General features: G+C 46.8%; 1 protein-coding gene across 4 annotated transcripts in view; it reads right to left on the bottom strand.

Moving 5' to 3' along the window:
- The window catches only part of LOC104866349 (protein transport protein Sec16B), a 39,290-nt gene that overhangs the window by 7,374 nt on the left and 11,763 nt on the right, over nucleotides 1-20,153 (bottom strand). For all 4 annotated transcript variants that reach the window (XM_033762111.1, XM_033762109.1, XM_033762110.1 and 1 more), the window contains 10 exons: nucleotides 16,840-16,937; nucleotides 14,947-15,028; nucleotides 11,055-11,172; nucleotides 9,768-9,879; nucleotides 8,249-8,354; nucleotides 6,117-6,257; nucleotides 4,899-5,012; nucleotides 4,039-4,111; nucleotides 2,312-2,593; nucleotides 1,473-1,540 (listed from right to left, as the gene is read on the bottom strand). In XM_033762111.1, the coding sequence (XP_033618002.1) occupies nucleotides 1,473-1,540; nucleotides 2,312-2,593; nucleotides 4,039-4,111; nucleotides 4,899-5,012; nucleotides 6,117-6,257; nucleotides 8,249-8,354; nucleotides 9,768-9,879; nucleotides 11,055-11,172; nucleotides 14,947-15,028; nucleotides 16,840-16,937 (1,194 nt within the window). The remainder of the gene's footprint in view (nucleotides 1-1,472; nucleotides 1,541-2,311; nucleotides 2,594-4,038; nucleotides 4,112-4,898; nucleotides 5,013-6,116; nucleotides 6,258-8,248; nucleotides 8,355-9,767; nucleotides 9,880-11,054; nucleotides 11,173-14,946; nucleotides 15,029-16,839; nucleotides 16,938-20,153) is intronic.

Below are 20,153 nucleotides of genomic sequence, written 5' to 3' on the forward strand. Positions count from 1 at the left end.
TAGGGGAAAGGTAATAAGGGAAAAAATATGAGAAAATGAAAAAAATGGAAATGAAGTGTTTGTGAATGGGGAGGGGAGGAGGGGGTGAAGGGAGGGCAGGGACAAGGGGAAAAACGAGAACCAAGACCACCTGTCATGTAAAGGTACAAGATCCCAATGACGAATGGAACTGTACCGTATACCTAAAATGTACCAATAAACTCAATAAAAGAAGAAAACCATGACTGTGTGTACATAGAGTTTACTGTGGTGAAGACATATAGCCATTTACGCTCCTCAAACCACTCCCTCTCACACTGAACACGCTCACCCCATTATTCTTGCTGCTTTCTGAAGCAGTTCTGGAAGCCCTCGCTCATGAGTGTCTTTATGAAGTGCGATCAGAAACACAGTGGCTGCTGCTGGTGTGGTTACACAGTGACAGAGCAGGCTCACAGAAACCTGACAGCATCTTCATCCACCTTAGTCATTAAATCTGGCACCATGAGATTTCTGGCTCTTCCTCGAGTCAACGAGACTATGACAAGAAATGTTTTGAATCAGTTCAGGACACTGCGGTAGTGCAACAGTGTGACTGAAGACACTCACAAAAAGGACTTCCAGACCTGCTTCAGAAAGCAACAACAATGATGGGATGAGTGTGTTCAGAGAGGGCGAGGATTCTGAGGAGGATTAAGGGCATGTGTCTGTTACTGTAATGCTTTTTTATTTAAACATTCACCATGTGTTTTGATCACACCATACGTATATATGGAAAGAACCAAAATATTTGACTGTGGGACTATGAAGTTTGATTCTTTATATAATACTTTATTTTTACATTTTTTATAACCATCATGTACTACTTTTTTCTGTCCAACAAGAAAAACAGTAAATCATAAAAGGTTTTTAAGGCCTGAAGCGCCGTCACTACTTGAAAAGCCAGATGATATAATTCCTCTACCCAGGCAAAGCTGAAGAACATCTTAGACTTTGGATCAAAGCTGCCCAGTGTTGAGGGAAGCTGTGCACTCAATCAACAGCGAGGTGGAATGATTAATTTGACATAGGCACCTCCAACACCTTACAGCCTAACTGAGGGGAAAAGACAAGCAGCCACTGTTACAGCATCATGAATCTTTGACATAAAGCAAGGCAAGATTAAAATAAGGAAATAAATATCAAGAGAATTTGCTACTGGGCAGGGTTTGATGAGCATTTTGTACAACAGCAGGGGCTGTGATCCATGACACCAAAACCAAACCAGCCCTGTTTCTCCCTCCTCCCAAGGTCAGAGGTGGGCAGACCTGAACATAAGCAAGAAAAGTCCTTTTCCCAGCTCCCGGCATTGGTACAGAAATACACAAGAAGAGACAAGGCCCAGTGTGGAAGACAGAGGTGCTTCCACGAGGCCAAGAAACCAGGGGCAGTTGAGAAACAGCAGCAGCAGCATCAGAATGGACATCTGCATCTTTTATGCCTTGTCCTCTCACCTGAGGTTTGGGAATGACATTCTGACCATCATAATGCTGGGAGGCTTCTTGAGACATTGTGTTCTCTTCTGTGGCACCAAACAGAAACAAGGACAGTAAATCAGAATTTGTACTTTTCCCACCATCCAGAAGTAGGTTATTGGGGACACAGCGGCTTTCCTCACCAAGCTGCAAAGCAGCTGGAGCTCAGAGCCCACAACCACAAGTGGATCACAGTGACAGCCCCCCTGGGACATGCCGGTCAACCCAAGTCTGTGCCCTGAACATTGAGGTATTCCTGAGGAATGTGGGGAATCAGAGTAACATGGATCTAGATCCCAGGGATCCTCCACCTTCCCTCTGTGTGAGCCTCCAGCTTGCCAATGACCTCATCTCAGAAGGTCTAAGAGCTAAGCCTCCTGCATGGTTCCCACATTGCTCCCCGGCATTCAGCCCGTGCCATCTAAGGTCTGATGGGCCTGAAGAAATGTGGGAACAGGAAAGAAACATAGTCCTTGCTGCAGTCCCCGACTAAGCTCCTGGCCACAAGACCCCTTCACAAGAAAGTTTTGGCCTGTGCTGCACTGTGGATGAGACACAGGTCGAATTTTCTTCACATCTCCACAGTGTCTACTGTGCAATCCAAGGAGAGGGTACCAGTGGCCATGTTTGTCCTGTCCCTCAGAGTATTTGCCAAGCACCAGCACAGAGGCTGACAAGGAGGACCCTCAGGGAAAAACACACTCACCATCCACATCTGCACCAGCCTCGGCCCAGCCTCCCACTGGCCCAGGAACCTCCCCATCACTCCTACCCTCCAGGACTCACTGCCAAGGCACCCAGCCCGCCGCAGGTCTTACCAGGGCCAGACATCTGCAGTGTCTCTTTCCAGGCCCTCCCTCCAGGAGCCTCCATCACTGCCACACTGCTGTGGCCATCACCAGTCGCTGGAGGGCAGGTCTCAGGGACTGAGTAAAGAGGCACTGGAACCCCGGTGTGCCCAGTACCTCTGTCCACTGGGTAGGGACCCAGTTGCAGGGTTAGGGGGCCAGGCTGGGTCGGACCTGTCTGCTCTGGAGTTGGCCACAGGGCTGAATGGGACCCAGAGGCCTGACGTCCTGAAAGATCCTGGTAGAAAGTATCTGAGGACAAAGGGTGAAGAAGAAGACGTGAGATCTGAAATGGTACAGACTAAAGGCACCAGAAACATTCCTGCTCTTGTCCTCTGTGGAAAGCAGTCACAAGATCTGGCTGCTTGACGTGGTTTTCATTAATCTAACAACAAGCAAAGTTCAATGTGGGGTGGGGGGCAGAATGACCATAACACCTCTCACTGTTGTTTACAGAATTTATTTCCCTCACTTCTAGTTTGATCTCTGAGCCACTTAGCCTGAGGGCTGGGAAGGTAAAAAGTACCATCCCATCTCCCGTCTAACTCTACACTCTTTAATTTTGGGGTAAGTCCTTTCTCCTTTAAGAAATTCTTTATGAAGCTGAGCATTGGAAACATAGCTTTCAATTTAAAAATGGAAATGGAGCTTTTGCAAATAGGAAGGGGAACAAAAAAAGGAGCAGAGAAGGATGGGAGGGGAAGAGGACAAAAAAAGAATTAAGATGTGATATGTACACGGGCCAACTCCCCACAATAAATGTGATCATTGGGCCGGGGATATAGCTCAGCGGTTCGGTGGCCTGCCTTGCAAGCGCAAGGGTGATCATTATGTACTACACACATGCACCACTAAAAACCAAAATTTTAAAAACACAAATCAGACCTTAGAAATGATAGCTTTGCTTTTAAAGAAACAAAGGGCACTGGCATTGGAAGGGATCTTGCTGATCAGACAAAAGAAGGTGTGGCCAAAGGTCACAAGACTGGTGTGGGCAGCCAGTCCCCTGCTCCATCTGCAGCAGCAGACAGGGCCACCAGGAAGTGACATCCAGAGATGCCCAGCCTGGCTCTCATCACACTGCAACACCACAGACCCTGCTGCAGGACAGCAACGCTAGGAGCAGAAACCAAGGCCCCTTCCCTTCCCCTCCCTTTGCTCATCCCTGAAGGAAGCACAGAATGCTGGGAAATAGCGGGCAGGGAAGAGACGAGAGCCCTCACCAACCCATCCCAGAGATAACTTGGGGACATAAGGCCTGCTGCTCGGCCACACAGAGGCGTCCTAGGGGAGGAGCAGGGATCCCCTGAAAATATATATTTATTTCACGGTTTTGAGGCAATCGATCGCTCAAAATTCTTCAGAGCTTCCGGAGACTCCAACGCTAACATACTACATGTAATCTACAATCTCTGCCCTTGAGAAACCTATCTAGCTGGGAACAGGTGCCAACATAGATGAAACAGTTAGCTACCAACACAGGGCGACACATTCGGGTGTCTAAAACCCGGACTGTGACACAGAGTCTCTCCTGCTGGGGGATTGAGAAGCATCCTGGGCATGTAAGCCTGTCAGGCTGGGCCCACAGGTCAGGTGTCCAAGAACAACAGGGCCCTGGGAAGGGCAGGGTAGGTGTTTCCTAAATTAGTTTACCTCCTTTAGTTCCATCTTGAGTGTCAGTCGGCCACTTTGCATACCTGTTGTTCCTTTGGCTCCGGAAATATCTGGGCGAGCAGAATGAGGATCCCCGATGTCTCCCGATACCTTTTGCTATTCAAAGTAAAGTAAAGTCCTTTGAAGCAGCACAGAGAAAAACAAGGGCTGAGAATGGGATGGTTGAACCATTGAGTCAACAAGAAACTTCCAGTGCAAGTGACCAGACGCTCCGGACCAGGGTGACGTGCAAAGGACACTCATCCCCAGGTCTCCCCACTCTGCTGAGGGCAGGGAGACACAGCCACAGCGTCCTGCATCCTCCCCCAGAACAAGGGGCACATGGAAGGGACTCAACCAGCCTCTGAGTCTGCAGCAGGCAGAGGGAGAAATGGCCATCTGTGCTTTCAAACCTACTTTATCCTTTCTTCAGAGTGGAAGAAAGAAAATGGGTGAGGCCTGCTCCAATTACCGTTCTGATTATGGCCAGCAGCTTTTGCAATTGTCAGAACAAAAAAGAAAGGTCCGGAAGTCTTTTAAGCGATTGCCCTACATTACATGAAAGTGACACAGGCCCACTGTGATCCTTTGTTCCTAACAGAGATAGGGAACTTTGATGGTCAGAAAGCAGATTCTCTGGGACAGCAGAGAAGGGCGCAAGTGTGCTTAGAAAGAACAAGCCAGGCCCATGTCACGTGCAAACACAGGAAAAGCTTTGCACAGCAGAGAGAGGCCACAGGAGGTACTCAGAGCCCCGCCCTTCCCAGGACACATCCTGTGTGTCCGGGGTGACAGGAGACCTCGCAGTGACTTGAGGGGCCTGGACTTGCTGTACTTAGCTCGTGCCTAGGGCAGTGAGGGAAACACAGGCCCACCCCACAGACCCCAGCTCCGCCCTGCTCACCTCAAGCTCCTGGCGCAGCCTCCGCACTTGCCCTAGCCAGTCCGGCTCCAGGTCCCTGTCCCCACAGCGCCTTTCCAAAACCAGAGGATCTGACAGCTTCAGCCTCTCTGCGAGCTACACCAGGTTTCCAGACGAGGTGGGAGGGCAAAGTCAGAGAGGCAAGAAGAGAGCGAAACAGGAGGCGTGGAGGGAAATGGGCCAAAGCGGAAGTACAGGAAGGGAAAGGAGAAAGATTAAACTATGAAAGTATTCAAGAAATAGCAAGTTCAGCAGCGAGCCTTCCCAGACTGCAATATAAATAAATAACTCATTTTGGTGTGAAATACTAAGCAAAACATGAATGAGGAGAAATGGAGCAAAGCTTCTTCTCAAGCTTGGTTGGACTTAAGGAATCACCCTGGACCTTATTAAAAATGCTAATTCTGATTCAGCTGGTCTGGGTGGGGCCTGAAATCTGCATCTCTAACATTTTCGCAGGTGTGGCTGATGCTACTTTGTGTTTCAATCCTTTATTCCAGTGTTCTGACCCCAAACCATCCATCCTGGGGCCCTGAGCGCCTGAGAATCATCACCCTACTGGCAGAAATTTCCAGGTATGCGAGCTCGGCACCACAAATTTTATTGGTCACAGAACTCAACACTAGGGCCTCATCTAAAGCAAAACAAAAATATGAGGGTAGGCTGCCTTCTGACTCCCTCGTTAATGGATTTTTCTTCTATTAATTGGAACAACTATTTGCCTGATTGTTGTTTTCTTCCCCAGGAACTAAGGGATGATATATTTTTGTTTTCTTTTTTAAATGTATCCCACATGTGATAAAATATTCCATGCATTTAAAAGCATTTTAATAAGGTTCATTTCCTGTTTTAATCACCAAAATATGTTTTCTATGCCCACCTCTTGTAATAAGAACAGCTCACCGTAGCACACAGTTTTACTGTACCAGAAAAGCAGATGCAGGAATGAATTTCCTGAGTAGCACAGGCCTGGCTTCCAGCCCCTGGATCCCACCACCCCCGCCCAGCACATCAGTCCTCTGTGCATGTCGGGCTTCTGCTTATCACACCGGGGCATGCGGACGTGGCCAAAGACAGCCGCGGGCTCCAATCTCGCAGCATGTTCAAAGAAGAAGAAATGTGGAGTCCAAGCTGCTCTACAATAGCTTTCTCTGAGCACTGAAGATAAAACACCTGCAGAGACGCCTTTGAGACGCTTACCTTGATGAGCTCCACTAATAGCACAGGGTGACTGCTCTCTCCCTGGCTCAGGACAGCTGTGCCAACAGCCTCACAGTAATGCAAGGCCTGGGATGCCAGGCCATAATCCGCCAGACGGGAAGCATAAAGGAGCTTATACACCTGTGAAGAGGAACAAGGCCAATGACAAGTCCATCAGGGTGGAGATAGGAATAGAGAGAAGAAATGTAGATAAGGCCTCTTGGAAGTCAGCTGACTGCCAGCTTCTACTAACTCTGACTTCCAAACATCAAAGGCCCTGTGCCATTTGGGACGTTTTCTCTATGCATAGGCACAACTCCAAATCCAGCCTGCAGTTCCTGCCTTAAAGGGGAGCGGGGGGCTCACATCAGCTTACTGTATCCTCCCAGGCCCTGGTCACCATGGAAAGGCACTGGAGTGCTTCTTACCAGCAGCCCACATCCCCAGAGAGCCTGATGGACATGGAACACAGCACCAGGGCACATAAGAAAAGGCAAAAGGAAGGGCCAGGGATGTAGCTCAGTGGTGCCACCGCCTGCCTCACAAACACAAGGCCCTGAGTTCAATCCCTGGTACCAAAAAAAAAAAAGCAAACGGAGGCCTGGTGCAAACAGCCCAGTGGAGAATGCAGACAAATGCAGAGAAACAAGTGGAAGCAGGGCTGACACGGCGAGATCGGCACAGGGCTGTGACTTCAGACAGACCCCAGCAAATCCAAGGCCATGCAGGTTGTGGAACGGAGGCTACTCCCTCTGCCTCTGTGCCTCAATTTCCTCACTGCAGCATGGGAATCATAACACCACCTCCCCGCTGCTCGTCGTGCAGACCAAGTGAGATAATGCACATAAACCTAGAGCAGATGTGTGCCCCAAAGCAAGCAGATAGCATGCAACCCCTCTGAGCCTGTCTCGTCCTTTACAAAAGGGGGATGGGGAGGATAGTCGTGCCTGTGCCTCAGAATTAAAACTAGTACCCAAGAGACACAACGCAAAACACCAGGGAAACTGGCTGATGTTGGTACTCGGGGCCCGGCACAGAGTCCAGATAACTGAGGGGTGCAGTGAATAAAGAAGGCAAAGGAGATGGAGGTGGAGGTCGAGCAGCCACAAGGGGGAGCTGACTTGCTGGAAAAGCTAGGTCTTCGGTAAAACTTCATACCAAATAGGTCATCTCGTTGTAACACAGTGATTCACCTCCAAGGCTGTCTGTGTGTGTGTGTGTGTGTGTGTGTGTGTGTGTGTGTGTGTGTGTGTTGCGGTTGCCGTGTGCACTCTCAACACCAGGCACTGAAGGAGATAAAAAAAAGAGCCACCAGGAAAGGACTCTGCCTTAACAATAATCTGGCAGAGATTAAGATCCTGAACAAGGCAAGGAAAGAAAATGCAGGGCCGAGTGGGGTAAATGTCACAGGGGCCTTGGAGCCGGCGCTGTGGCTGTGATTGCCTCCGCAGTGAGTGCACTCTGTGCCCGGCACTGTTCCAGTGCAGGGTGGAAAATGAAAGGTGACCTCACGCCAGCCCCATTGCAGCCACTTCCCAGCTGAGCCCACTCAGGGTCACCACGACAGTCGCGCCAGCAGGAGCAGAAGGAAGGCACTGCATGGTGCTGGGTGGTGGACCATATGGGAGACTGCATAGGAGGATGGCCTGAGGTCAGCATCCGTTGCCGTGAATTTGGGGTTACAGCAGGACACTAAGCAGAGATGAGAAGAAGGACAGACCTGCAGTTTGGATGCTACTTACAAGGCAAACCTTGAAAGGCAAGAAAAGAAGTTGAAGGCCAAGGACAGCAGGGAGAAGGCAGGATTCCCTGACACCTGGCAGGTCAGCTGTGGAAAGGGCGGAAGAGGGTGGCACTGACGGTAAGAAGCACATGGGGATTGAGGACAGCAAGCACGATCTTCCCGAGGCAGGACAGAGGCAGAAGCCTCCAGCAGAGAGGCTTCTGTGAGCTTTTGCTTTCATATAGTAAAATATAAACCTTTAGGGAACATGAAAAGAAATCCTAACCCTTCCCGCTCTCACACTAATGAGGAAAAATGCAGTAGATGACTTAGCCCCAGGTACTGCATGCCAAAAAGCAAAGCTGAAAGCCAGGCAGCTAAGCAGACGGCCTTATCTGGGCTCTGTTACCTGGAAAGAAGGAATGAAAGATCTGGGGCGGCCCAGCATTTGGCAGTATTCAAAGATTTCCGTCCTCTGGATAGGCTCGGTGGCTGCAAATTTCAAGAATTCTTGACTACAATAGGGAATAAGAACACAAGAGATTAAGGTGGGGTGGGATGCGTCCCAGGCAAATGCCAGGGGCTCCATCCTAGGTTGCTTATGGCAGCTGCAAGACAGGAAAGGCTCCAGCCGCAGCATGGGTCTGTTGCCTGTTCTCCCTCCACCATCTTGGCCTGGGTTAGGCATGACAGAGCACACACCAGGGCACTGGGAGGCAGAGGCTTCAGGGATGGGCCCTCCAGATCCCTTTCGAGGGGTTGGAACTTCAGGTCCCCCCCTCAGGCGTGCTGAGAGTCACTCTTTGAGCCCTAAAGCCCGGTGTGTCCCAGGCTGCTCCAGCCTGAGCGCTAGCATAGAAGAGGGGGCAGGTGGCCCTCCAGGAGCAGCGAGATGAGAAGGCCAGGCAGAGGATGGAAGGGCAACTGAGACAGAGAGCAAGCGACAGGACTTGGGGTGCACGTTCATTCAACCAGTAAGGAAGGGGGCTGGGAGAATATGACTGAGGGCCCCAAGAGTCCCACGTGCCCCCAAGTCTCTTCCCTCAACACCTTGCCGTGATGTCCAAAATCAGTCACCGGATTATTCCTGGGAGATAGGACAGCCTCTCCCGATAAGCTAACTACGCATGTGCTGTCCAGACGGGGGAGAGAACGGGCTAGGTGACAGGTGCGGGCCACAGGGGCAGGCAGCCCCGGCAGACAAGCTTCTTAACCTTTCTGTGCCCTGGTTTCTCTCCTCCACATGTGAGGATTAAAAATATACCTTCTTCACTGGGCAGATCTATAACAAAGGAAATCATGCAGAGAAAGTGGCCAGGGCCACATACAACATTCATAAATCTTAACCATCATGGGAAAGGGGACAGAGAGATCTGTGAGGGGGCTGCTGCTTGTCTGTTCATCCTGTATGCACTCATTCTCACTAACGAAAGCCTGATGTCACGGCCCACAGGGAGAAGCAGCCACGCGGGCTCCGAGGACCTTGGACCCAGTCATTGCGGAGGGACGAAACGCAAACTTCTTCCACTTCCCACTTTGCCCAGATGGGCTCTCAGAACTGGCCCAGGGCTGCCCCGCAAAACTGTTTTGTTTGGGGATTTTGTTTGTTTGTTTGGTGGGTTGGGTTGTTTGGTTTTTGGTTTTTTTCCAGACTTCTGGTTGTGGAGCCAGGGTGCCACCCAGTGGCCAGAAGGGCACAATACAACCCAAGGGCACCAACTGACAACTTCCTGGAGCAGGCAGAGACCTGAGGCCCCCACGCAGCACCTACATATCTTGCCCAGAGCAGCACAGGAACACAATCTAGAGGGGACCAGCAGTAGCTGGATTTTACAAAAAAATGATAAATGGCTACATGAACGCAGCCAGGGCTAAAAGAATTTCATGGGAAACAACCTTGCCATTTCCTCCCCCAGGAGACCACATACCTGTGGCTACTGCCCAGCAAGACCAGAAGGTCCGTCTTCACGGTGTAGTGGCCAAAGGGCACGTGAGCCATGAGATAGCAGAAGTGAGCAGCCTCCACAAACCCCTTCCCAGCTGCAGGAGGAGCAGAACAAGACCCCGTCGTGGGATGCACCCACAGGTGGCCCACCATCTGGGTGGGACGGAGAGATCAAAGCGTGGACTGGGGCGGGGGCAGGAGAAGCCTGGTGAGGCCACATCAATGAGCTTCTCCCCCAGGAGTCACGGGACCACCCCGACCCCTCCCCTAGCAGCACTCTCAACTTGGATGTTCCATTTCCGTTGTCTTCAGCCAGAGTAAGGCACTATTTCACACTCCTCCTGATGGATTTTTCCATGCGGCATTTTCTAAACATTTCAGTCTTTCCTCCAAGTGAGAATGGACTGGAGATGCCCATACTTGAGCAAAGTGGTGTGCGGAGAGTAGCGACTCCTAAACAAAGCTTTTGGGACACAACTGCAACTCCTCTAACATCAAGCAACAGGAAGGAGTCTTTGCCCAGAGCTCATAAAAATCACATTAATTACCAAACTGTTCTCAATTTTTAAGTGTTCTCCTGTACATTTTCCAGTGCCTCAAACTTTATTCAAGGAGGTAAAATACCTAACACAGTGTCTGGCACCCAGGAAGGGCTCGACAAACATCAGTTCCCTTTTGTCGAGGATGCTGACAACCTCACACACAGCTATTTCAAGTTTAACAAAGCAGTGTTAAGGTCCACAAGGAACGCCGCGATTTCTAGATCTTCTGCCCCTTGACCAAACTCGAGATGCACTTCACTGGAACATTCCGTCGCCTCTCGGTGCTGTAAGGTCGTGCTCACAGAAATGATAGAAATAGACTACAGAATACTGGGGTAGCTCAGGCAAAAACAGAATTTCCTGTCTGACTGAGCTGGGTCACTGGAGCATAAATGGCCAAAGAGGCAAGGAGTCTCCTTTGTTAACTCCATGAAAAGAGAGTGTCACCCAGGGGGAGAAAATCAATGGCTGGGAAGTGGCTCTGCAGCACACACCACGTCTTGGGTCTGGCCTGCACTGGCATGCAGTGGGAACTCCAGGAGACAAACACAAGCAGGATACTCCTTTCCCTGGAACTTCTTATCCCAAAGCATGGGGCTCCTGGGTCCTGGAAAGCCCTGTGTATAGAATCCGGCTCTAGCCAGACTCTAGACATCTAAGGACAGACGTGTAAAAGCTGGTCTGGAGGTGCCCTAGAGAACAGGGTGGGCGGTGTGGTTCCTGCTTACCCAGGGTGTCCCCCATGGTGACAATCGCACGCTGATGCAGCTCGGGGTCCCCAGACTGATTTGACAGAATCACTGCCAGGTGGGGCCTCCAGTCTCCCCACTGGTTGTCCCCACAGCACTGAAAAATAGCAGGAAAAGAATGGATGTTCACAGACTCACTTAGTACTGCCAGAATGGAGGTGAAGAAGGTTGTGTTTTTGTTGTTGTTGTTGTTGTTGTTGTTGTTGTTGTTTGGAGGGGTTTGGGAAATGTCCAATATACTGCCTGCAATGCTGCTGTTTACTAATTTAGAGTTCTCTTTAAGAAAAAACTCCTAGAAAGAGAAAAGGCAGGCAGATACATATAGATATGAGCACACATACATATATACATAAAGAAATTGGAGATATATGAAGCACCTTATTAGTTATTCACTAATGTTTAAATTTATTCCCAGTGCCTCCACCCCAAATAGCTACAACCAAGCCCCCACCCCACCCCCGCAAAATAAACCTCAGATGTTTCAGTGGGAGAAGGAAGATCAAATATCCTTATCTCATAAGCAGAGGAGACAGAATTAGCCCATCGCAGGAGTCAGGGTAAGGCCAGACTGCTTACTGTCTTGCCAAATGTTTACCATTTTCTGCTCTTACAACGTCCCTTTGAGTACATCCTATTGTTAAACCTTCATAACAACCCTATGAAGTCTAATTCCTACCTCTGCTTAGGAAGATCAAGCCTAACAACCCATCCAGCCAGGACTCAAGCCCCAGTTCATTTTCCTCCTGCCCATCCTTTGAGGGACAATGCAGAGGCAGCAGGGCCCACCAGGGGGCAGCAGAGAGTCAGCAGAGACATGGAAATGAGAAGAAGCCCCACTAAAGGGTGCTCTCCCTGCGGGCTTCCTGGGATACAGCCCTTCCTCTAAGTGAAGGACAATCTCAAGGAGGATACTGTCAGTTTACAAACAATATAACATCATAGGACAACACAGGGTCTGGATTTGACTCATCATGCCTCATGTGACCTTGGACAAGGTTTTTAATGTCTTTGAACCTTTGTTTCCTCATCTCTAAAATGGAGATCAGAATTTCCACGTAACGGGACTGCTGCTGATAGTAAAGTAAGATAGTTTGTAAAGCACATAGCATAATACTTCACATTTTGTTTGCCTTTTATAAATTCTGTAGTAGGTACACATACACACACACACACACACACACGACTATAAGCTTAGCCAAGGAGAGAAGTAATTTTCAAGCCTGTCTAACTCTAATTTGTTGCATAAATGGGTAGACTGGGAGATTGACAATAATAACTGATGTCTGGAGGTCCAAACTATTCACAATTATTTGGTATTTGTAAATATCTCAATGAATAAAAGATGCTTTTTCCAACCACATGTTACATTTAATCCTGATTTAACTTGGAAAATACAGTATAAATTAAAAAAGAAGGAGGAGGAATAAGCACAAGAAGGGTCAAAGCAGCAACAGCAGCTCTCGTTTATCAGTTCAAGGCTTAGGCCATGAACTGTACCCCATGCTAAGAGTTTCTCCTGCCAACAATCACGCATGCCAGGCACCACTCTTACCCTCATTTTGTTTGTTTGTTTGTTTTTTGAGACAGGGTCTCACTATGTAGTTGAGACTGACCAGAAACTCACTATGTAGCCCAGGCTGGTCTCAAACTCACAGCGATCCTCCTGCCTTAGCTTCCTGAGTGCTGGGATTACAGGCATGTGCCACCACACTCGGCTTACCCTCATCTTAACACATAAGCCAAGCAGTTTCTGCTGGATCTAAAGGAACAAGCAAAAAAAAAAAAAAAAGGAAATCTCTTTTTTAAAAAAAATCTTGTTAGTATTTCTATCTTCTGTTCTAGATGATTTGGAAAAGAATCACTATACATCACATCTGTGGCAAAGAGAAAGAGCAAGGACACATTTATGGACTAAGGTAAGTGGGCCAAACATGGTGACTGGTAGGTCATATTCTCCCTCTAATTTTCATAATATCCCCGCAAATATGAAAACTTGAGGCACTGTGAGATGAAGTAATAAAATCCAGTCTGCACACTGGGCAAGAGCAAAGCCTAGGTTAAACCTGTGGTGAAAGCCACACCTGCGTGACCAGTCACCGTGCTTTCTCCACCACCCCACTCTTCACAGGTAACTGCAGTCTGGCCTTTTTTCGAACATTAGCATCTGGAAAACTCCTACACCCTCAGATCAAACACTGCCTTGGTACATCACTTCTGGCTCCTTGGTTTTCTCACCAAAATGTATGGAAAATTGGCCAATGCTATCACTGCAGTGAGACCTAACGGACCATAAGCGAATTACATCACTTTGTACATTTTCTACTTTATAACATGGCACAATTTCACTGCAGAGCACGGACCTTTCAGCTGAATTTTGAGGCACACTCTATGTTTTAAAATAGCCTATTGGCCAGGCATGGTGGTGCACACCTATAATCCCAGTACTTGGTAGGTCAAGCCAGGAAGATTGCTGTGAGTTTAAGGCCAGCCTGAATACCATAGTGAGACCTTGTCTCAACCCTCCCTGGAAAAAATAAAATAGCCCGTTGCTTTAATGGTGAAGGCTGAATGTCATCATTTCTCTTTTCTTTTCTTAGAATTATCCACAAGCAATAAGAAGGACAAAAAAAAAAAAAAAACAGAAATGTCGTCTGTCTTCATTAAAACTAGTTGTCAGCAGAAATTCAATTTTTAAAATTAAAAAAAAAAAAAACAGGCCACCAAAAGTAATGGAGATTGAAGAAAGGTGCATTCGAGAGGAAACGGATAATAATGAAACAAATGTGTGAACTCAAGCCAAAGCACAAAGCTGAGTTAAATAAACTCAAGAAAGATGATGGACAACAGGAGGAAATAAACGTGACCTGTACCGCTCAAGGAAGAAATAGGGGGGAAATCAAAGAAATACAGGCAAAAATGGAAAGAACACAAAAGGAAGAGACACCAGTGAAAACGCAAGGAGGGTACAGAAGATAGAAATGGAAGGAAAGAAGGAAAGAGGAAGGAAGGAAATTCACTTGTGTATGCATAGTTTATATGTATGAATTCCTGAAAACAAAACCAAAATAATGGAATGAGACAAATTTTCAAGAAAATTTTCCTGAACTCCGTGAGCTCGATGCACATATTTAAAAGTCATACTAAATCCCAAGAAAAAACTGACCCAGGGCTGGGGATTTAGCTCAGTGGTTCTGCTGCCTGCCTCGCAAGCACAAGGACCAGAGATCGATCCCCGGTACCAAAAAAAAAAAGACTCTGAAAAACCCGACCCAGTTAACACCAACGTATATCCTAATAAAGTTATTGGATTTCAAAGATAAGGAAGAAATAGTTTGGCACAAAAAGATTAAGTCTGCTATAATGGAAAAATTCTCAAGCAGGCCTCAGCCTTCTCCTCAACCACATTCAACTCCAGAAGATGTAAAGTCTAACTTGTCTGGCTCCAAAGGCCAACATGCACTGAGGAAGTCCTCCTCCCAGGAAAAGAGAGGTTCCCCACTGTGGAAAGCCAGGAGAACAGCAGCTCTCACTGTAGTACTGTGTAAGCCCAAGATCTTTAGAGTCAGACAGACCAGGGCTAATTATGACTTGACTCTCCCCTAACTCCATGATCTTCAGCCATTTTGCAGTTTTCCATCTTGTTTCCACATCTGTGAAACAGGGCTAATAGCTCCTACCTTCGTGTACTAACGAAAAACAAAAAATGCTTGTCAGAGCACTTAGCACATGGCAGGTAATTAAGAAATTATTGTCATTCGTGCGTCACCTTGAAAGCCATCCTCCACTCCTGAGGCCCCCATGCCCACCCCACACCCGTCCCTGCCTTCAGATGAGGGGGTGTGGAAGGAATCCTGTCCTAGAGGGTACCTACCGTGGCTGCTTGTGGAATCCTCCCCGACATGAGCTGGAAGAGGGTCTGCAGGGGGTCGTTGAGAGCCAGGGTGCTGGTGAAGCTGCAGAGAGAAAGGACAGTCCTGGGGACCCAGCTGGAGGTCTTGGCCCACTGCCAACACACAGGCCTTGCATATTTCCATTTGAAGCCAGTGGCTTCTTTCAAACTCGAGCATCTCTCAGCTCTCTGCTGTGCCTTTACAGTCCCCTTTTTCAGAGATGGGCAGCACCTTCATTCCATCACAAACCCCTTGTATGGAGATATTTTCTGCAGTTTGGCCCTGATGCCCTAATTCTTAAGGCCTCTTCCATCAACAAAATAACTCACACATCTCAAGGGCCCTTGGAGGGCAGTGGCACTCACCTGCAGCTCTTCTCTGGGGCCCTTCCTCCCCTCATCCACACCAAGCCCGGAGCTGTCAGTGTCATTTCCCTGCTCATCACAGGCCTTGGTCTGCAGAGCATTCACTCACAAGCACTAAACGGCCATTTTCAATAACCAAAAAGGTGTGGAACAGGGACCAGAAATTATCCTGCTAATGACAAACCCTGAGATATGCTTAACAAGGATATAATAAGCTCTACAGCTGATGTGAGATTTAAGCACACTCAGTAAGAGATATTTTTCACAATTCACTGGGCCCCATCAAAAATCAATGGCCCAAGGCAAAAATCTGTAGCAGAGATGTATGCTACATCCTGGGGCTGTAGGATGTTCATTTTCAAAACCCAAGGGAAAATCGTCCCTCAGAACACAAGTTTTAAGTTAACAGCACCCTTGCCACAGGAGCTCAGAGCACTCTTCATAACAGGACCACAGCACTCCTCACAACTCCAGTCTTTGATAACGAAATGCTCAGTGGGGTTACTCATCCCTGAGAGAGTGGGGTTAGAGTAATAAAGAGACTCCAGGGGTGGAGGCCATCCTGAAATACGGGCTCCCAGGCAGGATGACAGCCTCTAAGAACACAGACTGAGCTTGAAGTGGAGGGGTCCATCTTATCCAACTCTCTCTCTGCCCCACGGGACCCATGGCCAACTCGAACCTAAGCTCAGCAGACACCTCGGGGCCTGATCCCACACTTCAGGTGTATGTGTGGAGGCGGCAACCTTCTCACAGTCTGACCCCAGCCTCATCCTCACAGGAGAGCCCCACTCACCCCTGCCCTTCAGGGTGCCAGTTGGAGCCTAAAGGCTTATTCAGAAACCCTTCTCCAGCACCCCCTGCCCACCACCTTCTCAGTACTGATCCTTTTGAGCCCTGTGAACCGGGTCTGCTTCTGGGTTGGTTGTTCTTACTAGTCTACTCCGGCACCAGGGACGTGGGGTGCTTTTATGGTCTTCTCCAAGCCCTCTCTGCAGTCTCAACAGCCCCACTGCTATAGAGGTTGACTTCTAATTCTCGACCCTGTGAACAGCCTTTTGTTCCACAGCTCATGGTCCTGCTGCCCCATATCACCACCCACCTTTCAACATACACGTGACCACTGCAGCATTAAGCATTAGGCATTTACTTACTCACTCCTGAAGCTCTAGTAGTTGAACTTAAGGGATCACCTGTTCCTTCACTAATGGAACAATCAAAAACTGCCCCTCCCAAAGATTACTGAAATGTAAAATTGATTTCATTTTCAGAAATCCTGATCTTGGGAACTATGACTAAAATATTCCATTCCACTTAGGAAATACAAAGAATGCCTCTGAATCTATGTTACAAGAATCTGGAGAAGAGGAATGCCATCTGGCTCAGAAAAGAGAAACTGCAAACTGTTTGGAGTGTGGGCTTCTTTGTACAACATGCATTCTTCCCCACCCTGACCTTTGGAGAGGCAGCGTTTCTGCTCTGTTAGTCTCCTTTGTAAGTTGGACTCACCCACTCATGACCCAGTTGTAGGACCTTGGGTCCATCTTGCTGGATAGGAACAAAGCGTGACCCCACAAGTGGTTCTTCGTTGCCCACTCCAAGGCTTCCTGGAAACCAAAACATCACATTCAGTAATGCCTTGCCCGACTTCCTCCAAAAAAAAACCCAACAAATGTCCCAAAGTAGGCATATCTGCACCCTCAGCTGTAGAGCATGGGCTGTCAGGGAGACTTGGAGGCTCCCATGTACAGGGGAAGAAGGGTGAGCAGAGAGGTAGACCCCCAGCAGCATGGTATCTTCCTACAGGCAGAACACATCTCCAGACATCCGTTACACCATTCCACTACCTTCCCCGCAGGCATGGGTGCCAGATAGCCTTCTCTGTTTAACAGAAGTTACAAAATGCTTGCGAGAACCTATGCACCAAAAATGAGAAAAGCCCCCATCCCAAGGAATGAAGATCAAATAGGAGTAGGAATAGGATCTTCGTGTGAGCCTTTTAAGGTAGAGTGCATTTTTAACAACTGTGGCAGAGACTGATGGTTCCTTCCAAAATCCATGTTCTCCCTCCTGGACAAAGAGCTACAGCCCATTTTCCCATCTGCCTAGCATCTGGGTGTGACCGAGTCTAGACCATGGAATGGAAATGGTAATGCCAGGTGGGTGCCACTTCCGGTCTGGCCCATAAAATCACCCACACCAGGTTGCCCATGAACTCTACCCATGTGCTTGCAGGGATGGAGAGGACTCCTGGGAAACCTTAGAAGCTCTAAGAGACTGAGACCTCCAACATCCTGAGTGTCACTATGTGGTGGAGGGTGACACACTGATCTACTCACCTACCCAATACTCTTACATGAATGGCATATTTAAGCCAGTGTACGCAGGAGTTAGCCTGCCTACCTAGTGCTAAAACTAATTGCTATTAACTATCAAATGTGTCAATAGGCCAAATTAGTAACACCATTAATTAAGATAGGCTAGAGCTGCAAAATTTAAAACACATACGCATTCACCTTTTAATTCAGTTTTCAGAGTTATTTAACAACTAATTTATATGAAAAATTTTGAACTGGTATTGATATTTTTGGTGCCTGCACCAAAAATAGTAATTTGTGGATGGGAAGTCACTGAGGAAATTCCACCTCCAAGTAACAAGTTCTTTGATTATCTCAACATTTTCCAGTGTAATCTTATTGAAGAGAGAAAGAAAAAGAAAGAGAACAAAATTTTAAAGCAATATTAGAAAATTCAGCCTTACAGCCACAGCAAGTAAAATATGACATTAAGGGTTACTTTGTTAATATATTTAACTATTTCATGCTTTTTATTTGAAAAAACAGGGGAAAGGGGTTAGTAATGTTTGACTGGGTTTTACCACTTTACTCAAAAATCTGCCCCTCCAAATATGAAATTTAAGAATATGTGAAGAAATTAAGAATTTATATTGAAGTTGTCAATCTTGCACGATGCCGGAAATATTACCCTAGTCAAATGTGAATAAAGATTTTAAAGATATTTTGCTATGCAGCTTCTCATTATTCACTCTGAGTCCCCACAGTGCTCCTTGTATCCCCCACTTACCTTTGGTCCTGGTTGGAAAGGGGACAAGGTAGGGGGTTTAGAAGCCTAGGTTCAGGGTCAGGCTGCATAGACCTCAGCCTTGGCCCTACCGCTTCCTATCATTCTAATCTGTAAACACAGAAAGCCAGAATAGAACCTAACTTACAGAGCTTCTATGGGGACAGAATCTTAAGATTATGTACATAGGATATAAAGCAAGTATCTTCCATATAGAAAATAATTTCTTTAATTTCTGCCTTTATTATTTTTGGTAGGGTCATTACTCATCCATCTTAAAGGAAGATTTCATAATTGATTTATCTCTGTATGTTCCACTGGGTTCACTGCCTGAGAACTAGTAGCTGCTAATAAATGTTTATTGGATAAAAGAATCACAGGTAAAACTGTAATTCCTACTATAAAGTGAAAATATGAAGAATGGCTGTAAGTTGATCCCACTAGTTTTTCCTGAGCATCATGTCGTAAGGTCACTTAAAAGATAATAGCATATTCTGAAACCCCCAAGATATTAAATATTTAAATATAAAAGTGAAGTCACTAAAGTACTTGAGCTTCATTTTACAAATTCATATTGAAGTAGGAAATGACCCCTCCAACAGTTCTTATGTTGACAGAAAGTCCTCAAAATATGAAAAGCTCCAACAAATGAGCACATGACAAGAAAAGACTCTAGAAAAATGTAGAAAACCCATGATAAAAAGCTTCACAGATTTAAAGATATTCAACTTCGTTCATCATAATAGAAGTGCAAATAACTACACCAAGTTATATATTTTTTTCCTCTTCTTACACTGGCACATATCGAAAGTTTGAAAACACTTTTGATTGGTGAGAACATGGGGAAATAAGCACTCTCAGACACTGCCAGAGAGCAAACTGGCACAACCTCTAAAGAGGCAGGTTTTCAATACCTAACACTGTACACCCTGTACTCTTCTACCCAGCACCTTCACTTCCAGACACCTGCATTCTCTCACATTTAGCAAAATGACAATGGTTATTCATTTCAGCATTGTTTGTAATAGCAAAAGGCATCTAAAGGCCAATCTACAGGGATTTGTTTGAATGAATTATAACTTATCCGTAGAAAATTATGTAGTCATAAAATATAATGAGGAAGGCTTGATACAGAACATGAAATATATGTTATGACATAGAAGGTGATGCATATATGCTATGATATAGAAAATTTTATGTGTGTGTGTGTGTGGGTGTGGGTGTGGGTGTGTGTTATAACGGGTATCGTAAAAAGCAGAGGTAGCAAAATATGCTTGAAGGACTGTTGGGGTACTGCCCACCAGTTCAGAACACTTTTTATCTTTTTACTGATTGTAAAAATAAAAACCAAAATCATGTTTCATGACACATGAAAGTGATGTATAATTCAAGTTTCTATGTCCATAAAGTTTGATCAAAATGTAGCCGTACTTTTCCATTTCCTTCTGGTCTGTGGCTGTCTTCCTCCCACATGGGCAGAGATGGATAGTGCAAGACTCAGTGGCAGCAGAGCCTAAAATATTTACTATCTGTGCCTTTAATGGAAAGTTTGCCAACTCCAAGGTTCATTTTCTAGGATATTTTGTTAACTGGAAAAAGAAAAGGAAAGTACAGTCACAATAATAGTGTGTCATAAGAAGAAAAGGAGAAAGTAATTATAAATGCAAAAATATCTGGATTTTCAGAGAGAGAAATTGGGTAGCTGGAAGTGAGAGCAGGATTTCATATATATATATATATAT

This window comes from Fukomys damarensis, unplaced genomic scaffold (assembly GCF_012274545.1).
Source record: "Fukomys damarensis isolate Sample0158 unplaced genomic scaffold, DMR_v1.0_HiC HiC_scaffold_11, whole genome shotgun sequence".
Lineage (NCBI taxonomy): Eukaryota > Metazoa > Chordata > Mammalia > Rodentia > Bathyergidae > Fukomys > Fukomys damarensis.